This window comes from Cervus canadensis, chromosome 27, assembly GCF_019320065.1.
Source record: "Cervus canadensis isolate Bull #8, Minnesota chromosome 27, ASM1932006v1, whole genome shotgun sequence".
NCBI classification, from domain to species: Eukaryota; Metazoa; Chordata; class Mammalia; order Artiodactyla; family Cervidae; genus Cervus; species Cervus canadensis.
Window position 1 is genome coordinate 22,609,228 of NC_057412.1, and position 13,487 is coordinate 22,622,714.

General features: G+C 34.9%; 1 protein-coding gene across 6 annotated transcripts in view; it reads left to right on the forward strand.

The window, feature by feature from the left end:
* The window catches only part of ROBO2 (roundabout guidance receptor 2), a 645,961-nt gene that overhangs the window by 489,615 nt on the left and 142,859 nt on the right, over positions 1–13,487 (forward strand). For all 6 annotated transcript variants that reach the window (XM_043448631.1, XM_043448630.1, XM_043448632.1 and 3 more), the window contains exon 6: positions 10,914–11,041. In XM_043448631.1, coding sequence (XP_043304566.1) covers positions 10,914–11,041 — 128 coding nt within the window. The remainder of the gene's footprint in view (positions 1–10,913; positions 11,042–13,487) is intronic.

The window sequence follows — 13,487 nt, forward strand, 5'->3', positions numbered from 1 at the left end:
TTATTGCCTTAACTATGAAGGTTACAGCAGTGAGATGGACAGCAGATACCATGATTGGATTTGACATAAGCATGTCATCTCTGAACACAGGAAGACCCTTTGGTTCACTAATGACTTAAAGGCATGTGTAGTTTTGCATATTTTCTAGAATATATGAGGCAGGGAATTTTTCTTTATATTTTTCCTCATTAAATAGTTGCTGAATTGATAAAACTAGTTTAGTAGCTTAATTAGAGAAATGTCTCAACCTTCATTTTCATTAGACCTACCAAACCACAAGTTTTGTGACACATCTGATGATAAGTGCTCCTGTGTCATTAAGTTGAATTTCTTAATTATTCCATATTCACGTTTCACAAGGAGGTTTCTATTGGCAGAATGCAAGAGAGAAAGCCTTTTGAACCTTCCATAGCACTGCTCAAAATGAACATCTCTCTGATGATGTAGAAATCTTTCCTGTGCCTAGTGAATACCAATGAAGGAATATGTTCATACTGCAAGGACACTAAGTTGATGGCAAATTTGAAAGTCTATTGTATCCCAAACTTGCAGTCCTTACTGCAGAGAGTTCATTCCCAACTCAGAAGGGTACAAGAAGAGTGGGAACTGCTCATGAAAAAGTCTGGTCTTAGCTGTGACTTCTGTGGACTCTTTTGGATTTAATCTCTAAAATCCTTTTCTAAAAGGACATGAAGTTAAGATTAGTTTCTAACCACACAACTGTGAGGTATATCAATTCTCCAAACCTGATGTTGCAGTTTCCAGTCCTATTGTAAAACCAAATTGTCTTAAGTGCATTTATGCCAATAAAATAATTATTTTCAAATTGAAGGATAATTTAACCAATTTCACCACTCTGATTGTTCCAAATGGTGTCATTAATTGTGATACATTTGTACTTTTTACTCTGAAGGTTTCTGTTCTAATTAGTTAAAATAATACCTGCAATATTTAAAAAAGTGTTTAAAAGCAATGCACTTAAGGTGTTGCAGATATTATTTTAATAGCCTGCTAATGGTTAGTGAAAAATTATCACAATAATAGTTGAGTATTAAGGATAATCTTGAAGATAATTAAACATTCCTTTCTGATATTATCAACCAAATGAAAATCCCAATGTCTCTAAAATGGTTTGAACTTAATTGTATGAGTGTGGAAAGACGAGTACATGATTTGATAGTATGTAGCTACATACCTTTACATATGTATGCTATTATGCATGCATATGCTAAGTCACTTCAGTAGTGTCTGACTCTTTGCAGCTCCTCTGTCCATGGGATTCTCCAGGCATGAATACTGAAATGGGTTGCCATGTCCTCCTCCAGGGGATCTTCCCAACCCAGTGATCAAACCCATGTCTCTTCTGTCTCCTGCATTGGCAGGAGGGTTCTTTACCACTAGTGCCACCTGGGAAGCCCAGTATCAATACATAAAGAGGTTATCCTAGGCAAGTACAACCCAAAAGACAGTGGGCCAATAAAAGTGTTGATAAGAAGGAGTGATAGATATGGAGGAGGAGTTTCAGTTTGTAAGGTAATTAATAGAGTAGGAGTCATCTACAATTTTAACAGAATCAGATATCTGAACTTCAGATTTCAAAGGCAGAGCCATTCCAATTGAGGACAAATTCCAGAATCTTGCTATGAGACAATGGCAAAGGGAGATGGAGGCAATATCTCTGATGAGCAGACATGAGAGAAGTGATGGGCAGCCGTGGGAAATCTTACATGACATCCATTGGGCATTTTCCATATGCCAGGTTCAGGTCTCAACGCTCTGAGTGTATGGACTCGTTTAATCCTTAAAACAGCCCTGGGAGGTAAGTCCTGATTAAATGTCACGTTTGTCAACTAGAAATTCTAAAGATTCCATTTGAAAACTGGATAACAGGCTTGCTGTTCATTAGGACAGGGCTTTTTATTTTGCTTTTAACATTTTGTTTTGCTTGTTTTGAGGATATGTAACTCTTTCCAAAAAAAATTATGTTTTTAGTAACTCAGGCTCTGGGTAATTATTTGGAATGGCTGGAAGATATTCTCACTTTCTCTTTTCCTCCATCCATACACAGACCCACAGGAGACAGCCAGATTTCCATTAATGCATGGAGGTGAAGGTGAAAGTCTGAGAAAGAAAGAATATAAGAAAGTTTTACTAGTCAGCAAACAGGTAGTTCAGAAGGTGCACTGAAAAATTTTGTGAAGAGGGCCACAGAAAAAAAAAATTGTGAGGGGTTATATCAGAGGAGACAAAACTCGCTGCGGAGGAGATAAAAGAGAGAATAAGATGACAGGAAAATATGGAAACTTGGATGGAGATCAAGGATATCGGGCTGTGAATTTCACAAGTGTCCACAGGTTTGCCAAGAGAATTAATTGTTGGAGTCTTCAAGGTCTGCCGTAGGTGAAGATGGAAGAGACAGGAACACTCAACAGACAGCCGTAGCTTCAGTGATTCAAACTTGGAGGACTTTTAGTTTGGGGTGAGCAGGGTGCTTTGGCCTTTGTGGAAGGACTCAGCTGTAGTTTGATTTAATTGCCCCATCTGCAGAGTGGGGCTCTGGTTCCAAGATGGTCAATGTCTGGGATCCCTGGCAGTCATTCAAGGCCTTGTTGTTCAGGCCAAGTTATCCTATGGTCTGAAATATGCTTTTTGTTAAGTCAACTGTTGTTATATTCTTATGGGTATTTTCGATATCTTTTATCTTTTTTTGTTTGCTTCTTTCTTCTAGCTTTTTGGTTGGAAGACACTAAAATTTGTAGTCTCTAAAGAGAGCCTAGAAGAGGTGTTTTCCACTGGTGGGTCAGGCTCACAAGGGTGGAGCCAGCTTTGGTTAAGATGATGACAAGGATAGCATTTATGGAAAGCAAAAAATAAAAGGATAAAATATTGTTTGGTTAATGAAGACAGAGTCAGAATGGCATCATATTTCAAGTTTCTTTTTAGCTTTCAGTATAAGCTTCCAGAAATGAACAGCAAGTTCTCCTTGGGGACCACTTTTCTCTACAATTTCCCATCAAGTCTAATCTGAAAATCTTGTTTTCATTCCTTCCCCAATGAATGTTATGTGAATTGTAATTTTTAAAAGATATCTGTTCTTCATACTGCTCTTAAGTGCTCCGTTCAGTCGTCCTTACAAAACCTGAAAGAATCAAGTTTCGTTCACCCAAACTTTAAACATTAGCCTGCCTTGTAATTGTAGATAAAAAGAAGAGGGTGACCCTCATAGGCTATGACATACAGACAACTTCACTTGATACCCTTTGCCAGCAAAATAATGGCTTATTGTGTTCATTTCAGGGTCCCAGCTCTCACTTGTGATTTAAAAGCTTGACTTTAGGACACACTTTAAATATTATAGATTAAGAAAATATCACCTGGGATCTAGGCTACCAAGAAGTGCTTACATTAGTTTTAATAACAGTTTCAAGTATAGTCTGTGGAAGGATTTTCTTCGAAAAATTGTGAGCAGAGAGAGGGAAATTGAAACACTTTTCCTTTTTTCAACTGCCAAGTGTGAAAGAAGCAAAAGACGTAAATTTCTCTGAGAAGGTTTATGTTTTATAAGTGAATGCTTTGAGAAGTTGTGAGATTCTGATATGTACTCTTTTGAGCAATTGAAAAATATCACTGAGTTCTAATTGGCTGCATCTCCATGTTCACTGTGTTCTGTATAGTGGTATAGATCAGTTGATCGGTATGACTCTAATTATTAGTGAATGATTCCATTAGATTAGTGAGTGATTTTTTTATCATAAAAATTCTTTTGTTGAAAACAAGGCAGTAGACTTTATCCTAACAAGGCAATAACATTATCATATTAAAGCCCCATAGTTAAATTTTCATTGAATTTGGAATAACAGAATACCTGTTTTTGCAGACGTCTCTTTATTTTCTGAAAGAATCTAAAAGGTGTTGGGTGATCTTCAGCTCTTTTGATTGAGTGCAAGTATTTTGAAAATTGAAAACAAACTTTTCAAGTCTCCCTAAAAGGAAAGAATCATTTACTTCTGTAGACATTAAATATTTCCTGGTTCAATTCATAGTTTTTACAATTGGCCAACTTAATGATTAATAAAGCAGATATGTAATAAAATTATAAGTGCTAATTCAAAACACTCATTCTAGAATTGAAGCCAGACATCTTATAATAAGGAGTAGTAGGTGATTTCAAAAACTAAAAATGCTGAGAAAATAAATTTCCTTCATGAAAAACAAAGGTGCTTTTGAGATGAGAACGGTCATTCAGGAAGTTTTATTAGTGCAGAGCCCTCACATAATTCAAACAAGGCAATGAGATGCAAGGACTTGAACTGAACATAGTAGAATTCCAGTTTGTAATAGAAAATGTAGTTCCTTTTGTCTTTTCTCTTCCCAAATTCTGTAGCCCATTGTGGAAGATTTGGAGGAGGTGGTCCCTATATTATCTTAATTATATTCATAAAAGCCAGAAAATCATTAGAAGTTCCTACTCTAGAAGCCTATAAGGTACACTGGGGATTGCAAAGTATGAGAAATGCATAACATGTAGTTATGTTGTAAAATATTGCCAGTTTTCAAAATCCTTTTTTGGTATTTTCAAAGTAAATTTAAATTTATAGGAAATCTTCCCACTGGTTGTGCGAGAAGGTTTCTTTAGCAGGAAGAAATAAGACAGATACTTTTATTTAAATTTGGAAGTGATTTTAGAATACTTTAAGAAGGTGCTTCATTTATTAAAAATCAATAATATTTTCTCTTTTGACACACTTTTAAGAATATTCATTCAAGGTAAGATCACACACAAACATAACCTTATATACAAACTGTTGTTTTAAGTATTAAAATAAATTTATTTTGCTTTGTTTATTATTTAGCAGAACAGATGGTAGTGGTTTGACACAATTCAGTTCTCTTTTTCTCTTGTTGTTTTCTTTTGGGGGGATAAAAAACAGGACAAAAACCAGAGCTTCTTTTCCCACTTTGTCACAGCTGGTTACCAATCAATCTCAATTGACAGTACAGTGATGATAGCACATGATGTCCAGGGGCCAGATATGATTGGGTTACATTTTTCAGCAGTGTTTCATATCAGAAAAAAAAAAAGATATCTTTATATTGGGGACTGTCAGCACGTGATTGTACCACTGTCATTAATCAAAAGTGGCAACAATGACTACATTTATACAGGTCTGAGACTGGCATATTTCACAATCAGAATCACCCTGTTTCTGTTAGGATTTCCTCACCAGTAAAGTTTTTTTTCATGTTTCTTTTTTTCTTATTTTTAATTAAAGTCAGAAAATACCTCCTACGTGTTGATCATATCTGAAAACTAGCTCTTTTATACCAAAATATGCTCTGGTTACTACAAATTTATTCTCCACTATGTAAAGAAGGGGCTTCCCAGGTAGCTCTGTGGTTAAAAAAAAAAAAAAAAAATTCCCATGCAGGAGATGGAGGAGACACGGGTTTGATCCTTGGGTCGGGAAGAAGCTCTGGAGAAGGAAATGGCAACCTACTCCTCCAATCTTGCCTGGGAAACCCATGGACAGAGGAGCCTAGCGGGCTACAGGCGATGGGATTGCAAAAGAGTCAGATATGACTTAGCAACAAAACAACAGCAATGTAAAGAAGGCTAAGAGCAAATCAGAAAATTTTAGCTACATTAGATTGTTTAATAAAACAGTAATTTTAAAGTGTATATATTTTGGGAAACGCATTCGTGAACCTCCTATGATTACAGTTGGTTTTAGAGTAATGCTGAGAAAAAAATATTGATAAAAGTTACTTTCTGGAGTTTTTGTGACTCTGAACACAGAGTCTGATGCAGAAATACACACCTGCCCAAAGCCCATGCACACAGAGCCATAAACACACGCATCAAATGAAAAAGGTGTTGCTCTATGTTAGAAAAATGGATGAACACTGATGCACAGGACATCGATTTCAATCTATTTATAACTCGAGACCACAATCTCAGTATCTTCTTTTATAAAATGGTGTCTGGAAATAGGCATTTTCTCTAAGTCATTTATTGTTGTGAAATCTTATATGAATCTCAGCTGTAAACTGTAAAGGTCTCTTTAAATATAAGGATCTGTTATTTATAATCATTTATGTTAGTAATATTTGCTCTCTAGGGAAAAATTAATATTTCCCCAGTTATCCAATCAGATAGTGTAAAGCATCAATGAGATTACTATTACCAGAAAAAAATAAAAGAAATAAGGTCATGGTTATTGGACCTGTGGAAATATTTGACATCTAATTGCTTGTGAAACATGTACTTTTAGGAGGCAAATTATTGTCTCAGAGACATCGTGACCTGTTAGAGAAAGCAGAGACTGGTAGTAGATACTCATAACAGTTTTCCCCCCGACTATAATTGTCTCCACGTGTGTGGCCTTGGGAAAGGAACTTTATCATATTTTGCCTCAGATTGCCTAAATGTGAAAGTAGCAATGAGCCGAATGTTTACTTCTTTCTGGGTTTTGAAGCTACTTATACATAATTTCTTTAAAACCAACCCTCATATACCTTAAATTTTTGGAGGTAAGAGCTGATTTGATCACGATTATACGTTTATATTTCTCTGCCCTGAGATGCATCTTACTGTGGACATTGGCAAAGGTACCGTGACATGCTTCAGTCTCTGGGTTGTGGGTATTGTCAGGGCTCAGGCTTCAGGCTGGCACAGTGGTTCAGTCATGTTGGAAGGAGCAGCGCTGGCTCCAGTTGAATTAGATCCCCGTAGGCACTTTTATGAAGATGAAAAAGTGTGTACTTTGGAGGAAGACAGACCTTGAAATCCAAATTTCTATGTAGAAGTGTCAAATATTTAAATATCAGTTATTTCAATAATTTTAAAACATTAGTGAACCAAAACACACGTACACACACACACACACACAAACTTGCTTTCATACAGATTTCAGTCCACAAATGAGCACACTGCAATCAGGATTTTACAGTATCTAGTGTAAATTTTTGTACTCATACCATGAGGCTTGAAATTCTAGTAACAACTCAATTTTGTGGGAGCAGCTGCCATTTGGGTAGTATATCCTTTTAATTTCCCCCATAGAATCATTTATCAAAACTTTTTAAAAAATGAATCTTTATACTTTCTCTTCGTTGAAAGTTGTAACCACTGTAATATAGTTGATTAAGAATGTGCCAGGAGAGTTAGTATTTAATATGGTCTAAACTTTTGCTACCAATGAATTCCTAGACTCTGAATAACAAAGTGTTATTTTTATAATCTTAAAATGAGGACATTTTACTAGACACAAGAACTTTTCAATTTTTCCCTGTGTCTCAGAATTTATAATCTGCCGGTTTCTAGGAATAACCAGTATCCATGTATTCTGTTATATTTTCATAATTAAACATCCTGTTCCCCCTCTTATCCTAAAGGTATTTTATTTCAGCTTCAAGAATTCTTCTTTAATATTGATATTTGGGGATTTTTCTAAGCATTTCCGTGTTCACAGATTAATATTCTTCATGGTTTTCTAGACTTAAATAGTAATTTTTGAAGTTATTATTTTTACACATGAAGAGTTCAAGTCCATGTATGTCACCTTTTCAATTTTTATGTCTGTAATTCCTTTCTTGATATGTAGGGAGTAAAGCTGAACATTATATTCCAGGTTCTACTATGCCATATTTTATAAAAGTGTAAAAATAAACTATATAATTTCTGGTTGAAGTTTATATGCCTAAATTGTCTAATTTTCTAAATAGGATATGGTAACTTTATTCCTTACCTACCAAAATTGTTATGAAATATATTAAAAATTATATTTAAGAACACCATGCAAATACATTTTATTGTCATTACTTTAATGATACATGTAATTAAAACCAGTCTAGTTGCTGAAATAATTTTAATATACTCAAAAGAATTGAACAAAGCACAAAATTTTACTTGATTCTCCTGTAGTCCTCATATTTGTTTAAAAATAGTCTTCTAGAATTATTTCATTTATTTTAGTGCAGAGAGCTTTGTTTTTCATGTTACTAATTTACATACAGAAATTTATAATAATAATATGTAACTCAAATGTCTAGATTGCTGGTCAGGATTTGCTGACTCCTTTATTTTAACTCTATCTCCATAGTAGCATTTATGCATTAAGTTTTCTGAGTGTTAACATTTATAATATTTTGTTTGATTTAACCTACACTTCAGAACTAATTGCTGATATATAAAACTAATAGCATTATTTTGTTTCTTGATATAATAGAGTTCTATATTTCATATTAATTTACTGTTTAGTTTACTAATAACCATGCTATGAAAGAACTACTGAAGAATTTTAAGCATTTTTTGGATGGTTCATGATACACTCAATAAGCATTCATTGAGTGTATCCAAGATGTCAGGTGCTATTTGCTGGGGTTCAGGGTATATAGTTTGTAACAAGAGAGAACCAGTTATTGTTTTCATGTAGCATACATGCTCTTTTTTTTTTTTTTTTGAGTGTCTCAAAGGTTCCTTTTATTTTTTTATTTATTTATTTTTTCATTTATTTTTATTAGTTGGAGGCTAATTACTTCACAACATTGCAGTGGGTTTTGCCATACATTGACATGAATCAGCCATGGAGTTACATGTATTCCCCATCCCGATCCCCCCTCCCACCTCCCTCTCCACCCGATTCCTCTGGGTCTTCCCAGTGCACCAGGCCCGAGCACTTGTCTCATGCATCCCACCTGGGCTGGTGATCTGTTTCACTATAGATAATATACATGCTGTTCTCTCGAAACATCCCACCCTCACCTTCTCCCACAGAGTCCAAAAGTCTGTTCTGTACTTCTGTGTCTCTTTTTCTGTTTTGCATATAGGGTTATCATTACCATCTTTCTAAATTCCATATTATATATGTGTTAGTATGCTGTAATGATCTTTATCTTTCTGGCTTACTTCACTCTGTATAATGGGCTCCAGTTTCATCCATCTCATTAGAACTGATTCAAATGAATTCTTTTTAACAGCTGAGTAATATTCCATGGTGTATACATACGTGCTCTTGAAAACTAGGAAGACAATAAGCAAGTAAGCAAAAGCTTGATAGAGGTATATTCTGTGAAGATGAAAAGTACTAAATGTAACAAAAATATGAAAACAAAGAATAGAAACAACTAAAAATAATTTTAGAAAGTAACTGATGAGCAGAGAACTACTTTCCATTGTTTGGACAGGAAGACATCTTTGAATGAATATCTGGGCTCTCTTGAAAGTCAAGAATGATCAGCAATGAACCCTGCAGGGGAAGGGCATTCCCTGAAATTATGAGAAGTACAAAGAGACAGTGATAATTGGGTAGTTATGTTAAGCAAGGGGAAAAAGGCCATGTGGGTAGAAGAAAGTGAGCAAGAAGTTGGATAGATCATCAGAAAGTCTGAAAAACCAGAGTCTTCTCTTAACCACTTGGTTATGCTTTTGGAAGTTAAAAGCTCTTTGTTAGGACTGTGGCTGTAGCAGTGAGTGAAGCAGACAGGATCTCACCTTTATCAAAATAGACAACACAAAATGTGAGCAAGTGCAAAGTGATTGGTGTAGCAATCTTTTTGTTCGTTTGTTTGCTTGCTTTCTGGGGGTTGGTGGTGGGTTTTTGTTTGTTTTGTTCTGAGAAGAGAATAATCATAGTTTTCTAGTGCGGTAATGGATAGCTTCAAACAGGAGTGATGGATAATAAGGCTTCCCTCATGACTTATGACATTGTAAATCAGTGGAAGTTTAACCCAAAACATGCAGACAGAAAAGGAACCGCCACAATTGGAAGATGGAGGCTGAAGGAGCAAGGATTGTTGAGTTTAGTTGTCATGGTTGGTTCATAAACATTGCTGTTCAGAGACAGAACTTTTATTAGGTTCATGCCTCAACTTGAAATCATGATAAGCTGTTTTATTCTTTTAGCTGAAGCTGGAAGTAGAAGAAATCTAACTATAACAGTCTTCATTGAAAGCCTAAAATGTTTCTTGGTCCTTGAAGCAATAGAAAGTCAGTTAGTTGTGATCAGCTAGAACCAAGTAAAGAAATATTTTGGAAGTATAGCTGTAACAGTGTAGTGAGTATGGGCAAGACAGTCAGTGTGATCAACTAGAAGCTATTGCAAAATTGTGTGTGTGAAAGAGCGAAGACCATCAGTGAAAATCAAGAAGAAAAAGCAGATATGAAAAGAATGTAAAGATACCTTCTTTATTTGAATAATTTCTTTGAATCTAACAAGAGCATATTCATATGCAAGCTCTTAAAAATTCATGTTAAAATTTTTAGAATTTTTTTCTGAACTAGTATGTCAGTGTACTTGTTAAAGAATAGAAGTGTGAAAATAAATGTTTGTTAAAGAGCTGAGGGTGTGCATTTCCAGAAATCACTCGAAGTCATGTTGATGTTTTAAATGTTAATGTTGCTAATTTAAAAAAGGGTTACCCCTTCTTAATTATTTTAGCCAAAGTCCCTTTAGTCAGTTTGCCAACAAATAAGAGAATTTTATTCTTTAATATATTTCAGCTCTATTATATTCACAGTGCCTAAAAATATATCATATATTTGAAGGTAGTGTAACTTACAAAATATAACTCACCAAGAAACTGAAACATACAGTATTATTATACTAAGATCTATCAGAAAAAGCCAAAGTATTAATAATGCTGTTGATGGTTTTGATGCAGTCAGAGTTGTATAGATATCTAAATTATAGGTAATTGACAATCAAACAGCTAGCGATCAGATATGAAGTTATTGATCTTTTTAGCAATACCTTTAATCAAAGTAGTTATACTTTATGACTGAATGTGTGTGTGTGTGTGTGTGTGTTTTATTTTAGGTGAAATACAGTGTAAAAGAGAGAAATGACGGTGAATACTGTGTTGTCTAAATGCAACCAATGTTATTGAATAAATCCAATCCATATTCTACACAGGTATGACATCAAAGACGATTATACACTGAGAATTAAAAAGGCAGTGAGTACAGATGAAGGCACATATATGTGTATCGCTGAGAATCGGGTTGGAAAAGTAGAAGCTTCCGCTACCCTCACAGTCCGAGGTAAGAGACTTAAGGTGTGAAATATAATTGAACTAGCAGACTAATATTCAGTTAAATTGGTATGTGAACTCATAATCAAAATAATAGCTTGCACTGTTTTATTAGTACATAAAATGCCTGGATTTTGTGTCCTCTCAATTTTTAATTGAAATAAAATTACTTTCAAATTTGGATTTGAAAGGATGTGCATTTGAAGTGATTTTTATTTAATAAATAACAGCTAACAGTTTAAAATTAAATCTTAAACATAGAAAAGATTTACACTAATCTTTTGTGTTTCCATTGTTTTGATCTAATTACAGCTTTTAAATGTCACTAGTTTCAAAGATACTCGGTTTTCTGTTTACTAGCTTGTCACTTTATGCTAGGAGACAATTTTTTTGAAATTCTTTTTTATTTCAGCATTCAAAAAGCAATCTGAAAAAAAAAAAAGAAAGAAAACTAACACTGCTTCCAAAGGTGAAAAATGGATACAGAGGAGCTCCCACGTTGAGGAAATCTGATTTAGAGAGTGATTTGTGAAGTTCGTTGGCCTTAAATAATTGAAATAGTCAGTGCTGCTCCTGTAATAACTTTCACTTTCTGGGTGTCATGCACTTTCTCAGTCATGGAATCATTTCCATTTATAGACTCCCTGCCATTGCTTATAAGGGAGAGAAAGCATTACTTAACACCACAGTGAGCTAGAATGAATTAAGCGTCTTCCTGGTGGTGTGTGTTGATCCACAGGAGTAAATTATATAGCCCAAAGTACCACAGCTACACTTACTTGCCAAATAGATATCACCCATGGCATTGTTTGCACTCACGGGACTTACAGGGACAGGCAAGTGCATCCGTTGCTCAGTCTTTCAGCCTCTCCTCCCTCAGCTGATGCCTCCTCCTTCCATCACTCTCAGTAAAGAAGTCTGACTGCAAGTTTACATCCGTGTCTGTCAGTTGTCCTTCACTTTGTCTAGTCAGACCTCAGCCTTGTGCAGTTTTACTTGCAATTTACACAAGATTAGGTGAAAGGCTTGGAAGAATTTGGATTGGCAAGAAGTATGTGAGGGATTCTCAGACTGGTCTTCTATCTGGTAAGAAAAATGATTTTTGCAGAATGTATGATGTGGGCTTTCCTTGTGGCTCAGATGGTAAGGAATCTGCCTGCAATGCAGGAGACCCGGGTTCAATCCCTAAGTGGGGAAGATCCCCTGGAGGAGGAAATGGTAACCCACTCCAGTATTCTTGCCTGGAAAATTCCATGGGCAGAGGAGCCAGGGGTCGCAGAGAGTTAGGCAGGACTGAGCAACTAACATACATTATTTGGGCATCATATCATTTAAAAAAAAAACAAAAACAAAAAACTTATCTTCCTCCAGGTCACTATTAGGAGACATTCTGAATGTCTAGATGATTCTGGATACCTAGAAAAATATTGGTGATTTCCAAACTTCTTAGTCACTCTGTTCCTCTTCCACTTAATTCATTTTCCTCCATCCAGACATTCTAGGTTGGACTTAGATCCAGAATACATTTAAACAAAATTGGCAGGCCAGTTGCTTAAAAATATTTTTGTTTCTTTAAAAAGCTATGATCATACACCAGTTGAATATATATATATATATATATATGCTGATAATATATGAGCAAAATCTGAAAGCCTTTGTAACCCTTTTCACTATGGTTAACCTACATTTTCTGGTAGGTGATGATATATATATATATATATATATATATATATATATGTATCTTTTGCTTTTATCTAGTCAGCACTTTGCAAAAGCAATTCACTTGACCATATTTCCCCCAAAGTTTGTTTGTTTACTTTTTCTGAAGTAAGTGGAAAAAATAAACAACTAACCAAGAAATGTTCTAGTCAAAAAATATTTGCTGACTAAACAAATGGTGAGAAATGTGAGGAGTTGTTTGTTTATAGAAGCAAGAGGGTTTCTTTTATACTTGAATGTTTGGATGAATGAGATTTGAAGTGGTCTGTTTGCTTTAAGATACTTCCCCAGCTAATTATTTTCATAATTTGTTGAAAGTTTCAGGTCTACTATTTCATTTAGCAAAGCATGCTCCTCCTCAGTGGATGTTTGAAACTAATGTACAAAACAAATAGAAAGAGTTTCTTTTCATAAGACTTTATTTTTTTAAAAGCAGCAAACCTTAATGATCTCTCCCCTGATGTGTGTCCTAAAGATGCATTAGAGAGTTTAATCTATTTGGTATTTATTTTCATCTGACTGATGTGTCAAAAACAGGGTTAAAAAAATTAAAATCCCCATAATAGACTGTGGAGTAAAAATTGTTTAAAAACCATTAGGAAAAGCGGTTGGGATTTCTCATGCTAAGAGGTTAACAGGAAAAAAAAAACACAACATATTATCTGCAGCTTAGTTTTTTACACTCATTTTTCTATGCATGTAAATGAAATGTTCAACCCTTCTCTGGATTGTTTTAT